At 67.2% G+C, this 4,588-nt stretch overlaps 1 protein-coding gene across 1 annotated transcript in view; it reads right to left on the bottom strand.

Annotated features, from left to right (window-relative positions):
• TNRC18 (trinucleotide repeat containing 18) overlaps positions 1-4,588 on the bottom strand; it is a 70,330-nt gene that overhangs the window by 56,258 nt on the left and 9,484 nt on the right. The window contains exons 5-9 of the mRNA XM_015565149.1: positions 2,770-2,872; positions 2,247-2,452; positions 1,783-1,929; positions 1,152-1,346; positions 264-310 (exon numbers count right to left, since the gene is read on the bottom strand). Of these exons, the coding sequence (XP_015420635.1) occupies positions 264-310; positions 1,152-1,346; positions 1,783-1,929; positions 2,247-2,452; positions 2,770-2,872 (698 nt within the window). The remainder of the gene's footprint in view (positions 1-263; positions 311-1,151; positions 1,347-1,782; positions 1,930-2,246; positions 2,453-2,769; positions 2,873-4,588) is intronic.

The following is a 4,588-nucleotide window of genomic DNA, read 5'->3' as shown; positions in this document are numbered from 1 at the left end:
CGCCCGGTCCCCAGGGCCCCAGCCCACAGACGCTCAGGCCGCCCACCCCACCCCCGCCCAGGGCAGACATTCCGCCGCAGAGCGCGTGTAACAAGCACAGGATTCCTCATAGAACCCAGCAGACGAAGCCAGGGGCCTCCCGCCGGGACCCTCACAGTGAGGGCAGGGAGCCCGGGCAGGGGGAGGCTCCTGAAGACGAAGGAGCGCCTGCGCCCGGCAGCTTCGCAGCATTAGGATAGCTACCGGCACGGAGAGCTCACTACCTGCGAGTCTCCTGTCCCCAGGCGGGCGGAGAAGCCCTCTGCCATCTCTGATGAGGAAAGGGGAGGGACCTGGCTCAGGGCAGCCAGTGCCCACGCGGCCGGGCAGTCCCCACACAAACACACGGGGGAGAAACGCTCCAAGCGCCGCCTGCACGGCTCTTCCACCTCACTGAGCAACCAGGTGACGGGAGACTAGCAGCTCCCTTTTCCAGAGAACACTCGAAGCCCAGAGAGGTGAAGCCACGTGTCCAAGGGCACACAGCCAGATGTGACAGAGCGGAGCTCAAACCCAGGCGCCCTTTGCTGCACGGGCCACCTCTGCCAGCTCCTCCTGAGTGGCCGCTGCCCGCGGGAGGAGGGGCGAGGCCAAGCAGAGGACAGATGGCCCAGGCGGCCGTCAAGGAGACAGGGGGGCAGAGGGCCCTGGGGAGCCCGTCTCATGGGATTAGGCAACGTGGATGTCAGAGGCCAACCCAAGCCCAAGGAGAGTCCAGGGCCATCAAGGAGACAGCCAGCAGCCCACGGGGACGCGGCAGGAGCCCACTGGGGTCCCTTCACTGTCCCATCGAACTTCCCCAGCTCACAAGGCCACCTCGCCTGCCACTGCTTCCTGCACCCCAGCCCGGCCGAGCTCTGCCCACCTCTGGGTCTTGCTCACACTACTGTGCCCTCTGCCCAGGGGACCCTCCACGATTTACTCCTTTAGGTCTCTGGGTAAACGTCACCGCCTCCAGGAGGCCCTCCCTGACCACTAGCCTCTCATTATTTTTCTCCCCCCAAGGCCCATAACTGTTGGGAGTTTCTGCTCGTTGACCTCTGTGGCCCACCATCGGTAGGGGGAGGGGTCTTCCCTGCCTCCACTGGCCCCTGTGACTGCCCCACCTCAACTCACCACCAGCTGGGCACTCCTCTGCAGCTCCAGAGCCTGGGCAGCCTGCTGCTGCAGGTACAGGAACTCCTGCTGCCGCAGAAAGTGCTGCTGGGAGAAGAGCTGCAGCTGCTGGGCGTGGTGCAGGGAGCTGCGGCCCGGAGGGTACAGGGCGGGCCAGAGGGGCGGCACTGCAGCCCGCTCCATCAGCTCCGCTGGGGGCGAGACACACAGTGAGGCTGCACCCCCCTGGCACCCACCGCCCCACCGCCCAGACGGGGAGGCCGAGCCAGAGGGGCCCTCACCAGGGGCCCTGTCCACAGCTGCCTAGGAGTTCCCTGCAGCCTCATGCTGGAGCGTGCCAACATGGGGCTCCCACCCCTTTCCCCACTACACGCAGGGGCTGCAAAGTGGGTGCTGAGGGAGGGGGCACGGAGGCGGGGGTGTCCCCCAGGGGGCCCTGCTTTGGTGCTCCACATGGGTCTGGGGGATCCCAGCGGAGCTTCTCCCAGGACCCCCTGCGATTTATCACACGTGGGAACCGCGTCAGAAGGTCCTCTCTGACCCGTCTGCCTGCAGCTGCTCTGCTGCGTGGGCCCCCCAGGACGGCCCATGCAGGACGGCCTCCCTCTGGGTGAGGCCACCACTTACCGAAGTGAGGCAGGTGGTCGCTGGGAATGACCACCAGCTGGCCTGACTGGGGATCCCTGACGAACTGGTAGGCTGATGGCAGGGAGCCCCCCAGGCCAGGCGGGAAGGCGGGCGCCATGCCCTGGTGCAGAGATGGGGGAGCCAAGCCTAGGAGGGACCCAGGCCCAAGTCAGTGCTGGGGACCCCAGGCCCAGCCCTTACCTGCCTGCTCCCCAGGCCTCTACCCCTGGGCACCACCCCAACAGGCTCACGGCAGAGACACTGGCTGTGCCATCCTAACTACCCCCCTGGACAAATGAGGGAGTGAAGTGGGATGAGGAGGCAGCCCCCAGAAAAGGCGGCAGCCAGCTGAGCTGGGCCTGGCTCTCCCCTGCCCACTGACACCCCCGCCCCCACACCTGCTCCAGCAGAATCCCCCGCTGCCCGCCCCTCCCACCAGGGCAGGGAGAGAGGACCCCACTCACCATACGGGTGTCCAGCCAACCACATGGACGTGCCGCCTGAACGGGGCAGCCAGGGGTGCGTGGCCAGGTGGGCCGCGGGGTCGGCGGACCAGCGACCTGAGCCTGCCAGCGCTGGGCCCCCGGTCACCATGAGGTTGGGGTTCAGGCCGTTAGCAGCACAGCCAGTGGGGTGCAGCCGGGCCAGGTCGGCCAGCTCCTTGCTCTCCCTGGAAGGAAACAGGCATGGCGCTAGCCCGGAAGGCCTGGGACACCGTCCCACGCAAGCGGTGGGCACCAGGCCGCTGCAAGGACGACACTCACCCGGGCTACAGAGCAAGTGCTCAGCTCCGAAGGGGCCCAGGGCCTTCCCCAGAGCGGGGCTATGGGGTGCGGGGGCCCCCTGGCCCAGGGTCCGGGTCCTGGGCTAGGGCAGCTCCCACGCTCAGGACTGTGGCACCCACAGCCAAGGAGCCAGGGCCATTTAGGATCCCCCGGTCACCCCCACAGCAGGCGGAGGCCCCGGGCCCTGCTGCCCAGCCCTCACCTCAGCAGCTTCTCCTGGTCCCGGTCCAGCCGCGCCCCCAGCAGCCGCTCCTCCCGGTGCCGGGCCCGCTCGTCCCCGCAGTCCTCATCGGCCCGACCGTGCCCTGCGGGGGGAGGGCAGGCAGTGAGCCCCAGGCCAGGGCCCCTCAAGGTCCTCCGCATCTGAGCAGCTCGTGCCCCTTGGAAGGCCTGCCCTCTATGCATCTGCCCGCCAGAGCCCGCCAGGCGCCCTCTGCACCGAGACGCGCCCCTCCACCTCCCCGCCCAGAGCCCCTCTCTAACTCGCACAGGTAGCCACACCTCATAGCAAAACCTCAGAACACCTAGCACGTGCCCAGGCCGGTGCTGCTCAGTGGTTAGAGCACCAGCCTGCTCACTGCAGGGTCTCGGTCAAGGCCACATACCTGGGTTGCAGGTTCGACACCTGGCCCCGGTGGGGATGCACGTGGGAGGCAACCAATCGATGTGTCGCCCTCATGTCAAGGTTTCTCTCTCTCCTCCCCTTCCCTCCTGTCCTTCTACTGTCTCTACAAGTCAATGGAAAAAATATTCTCTAATGAAGATTTTAAAAAAGAACCTAACACTATTTACTACTATAACGTCAGCAAGGCAGGGCAGAGGGGGGCCAGGGCGGTCAAGGTAGAGGGGAAACCACAGGCCAGAGAAGTGGCTGCGGGACAGAAGCACAGCCAGACCCAAGCCGGGGCCATCAGCTGCCACACGGAGGCCCCCCCAGGCCTATCCGGCAGACGCGTGGCTACTCCTTTAACCATCAGGACAGAAAAGTGAGACCCGAGAACGCGGCCCGGGAGGGTGAGCGAGCGTGTGGAGCTGCCACCAGCTCGCCGTCCCGCCCGGGTGCCCAGCAGGTGCCCCCGACCTGTGGCTGGCCCCTGACCCCCCAGAGCAGAGAAGGTGGGCCCCCAAGTCCAGCCTGGCACAGGCGGAGAGGGGTAGGGGGTAGGAGCCCGAGGCCCCCCACTGTCGCCCTCCTCGCCTGCACCCTCCGCCCCCTCGGCCGGGCGCCCTCTACACTGTGAGCCAGAAACCAGTGCGACGCGCAGCCCCGGGCAGGCGGGGCACGGGGACAGCGGTCCCTGGCGGCAGAGCCCACACCGCGCGTGGCTGAGACGAGTCTTAAGGGAGAAACCCGTGGAAGCTGAACTAACTACTACCTCTCAGAGGCGGTGCCCTGGGGCCACTGTGGGGGGCAGGTGGGCACTAGCCCAGGGCCCTGCCCGCAGGGCACACCCACCTCCTCAGGCAGCCTGGCCCCCAGCCCGGCACGCGGATGGCATTGCTCCGCTGGAGAGGAGCTCTGCTGGGGCCCGCCAGCACCTGCGCTCGTGGGCAAGGAGCCCATTTGCAAGGCCACCCCTGGGTGTCTCCCCGTAGACTCCCCTCCTGCGGCCCCAACACCAGGAGCTGACAGACCAGAGCCCCAGGAGAGGCTGCGGGAGGTGGGACCTGCCCGCCCTGTCAAAGCGAGGAGCTGGGAGGGCGCAGTGTCTGCTCGACGACCGAGAAGGCACGGGGACAGGCAGCCTGGCACTGGGAGGAGGCGTGTCCCCGAGGCCGAGGGCCACCGGGCAGGCCTGAATGTTCTGGAAGTTCTGGGAAGTCTCAGGCTCAGGACCACAGGGAAAACAGACCAAGTTCAAGCCCAGAAAAGCCAGCTGGTCAGGGCAGGAGCGGGCAGGCCAGGGACATGTCCGTCCTCCGTCTCCCCGACTTCCTGCCTCGCCCTCGTGGGACAGAGTTCACCTGGCCGCCTGTCATTCACGTGGCTGCGGTCAGCACAGGCCTGAGCAGACACCCCG

This window comes from Myotis davidii, unplaced genomic scaffold (assembly GCF_000327345.1).
Source record: "Myotis davidii unplaced genomic scaffold, ASM32734v1 scaffold399, whole genome shotgun sequence".
Taxonomy (NCBI): Eukaryota; Metazoa; Chordata; class Mammalia; order Chiroptera; family Vespertilionidae; genus Myotis; species Myotis davidii.
The sequence above is the reverse complement of the archived record's forward strand: the minus strand, read 5'-3'. Positions and strand labels throughout refer to the sequence as shown.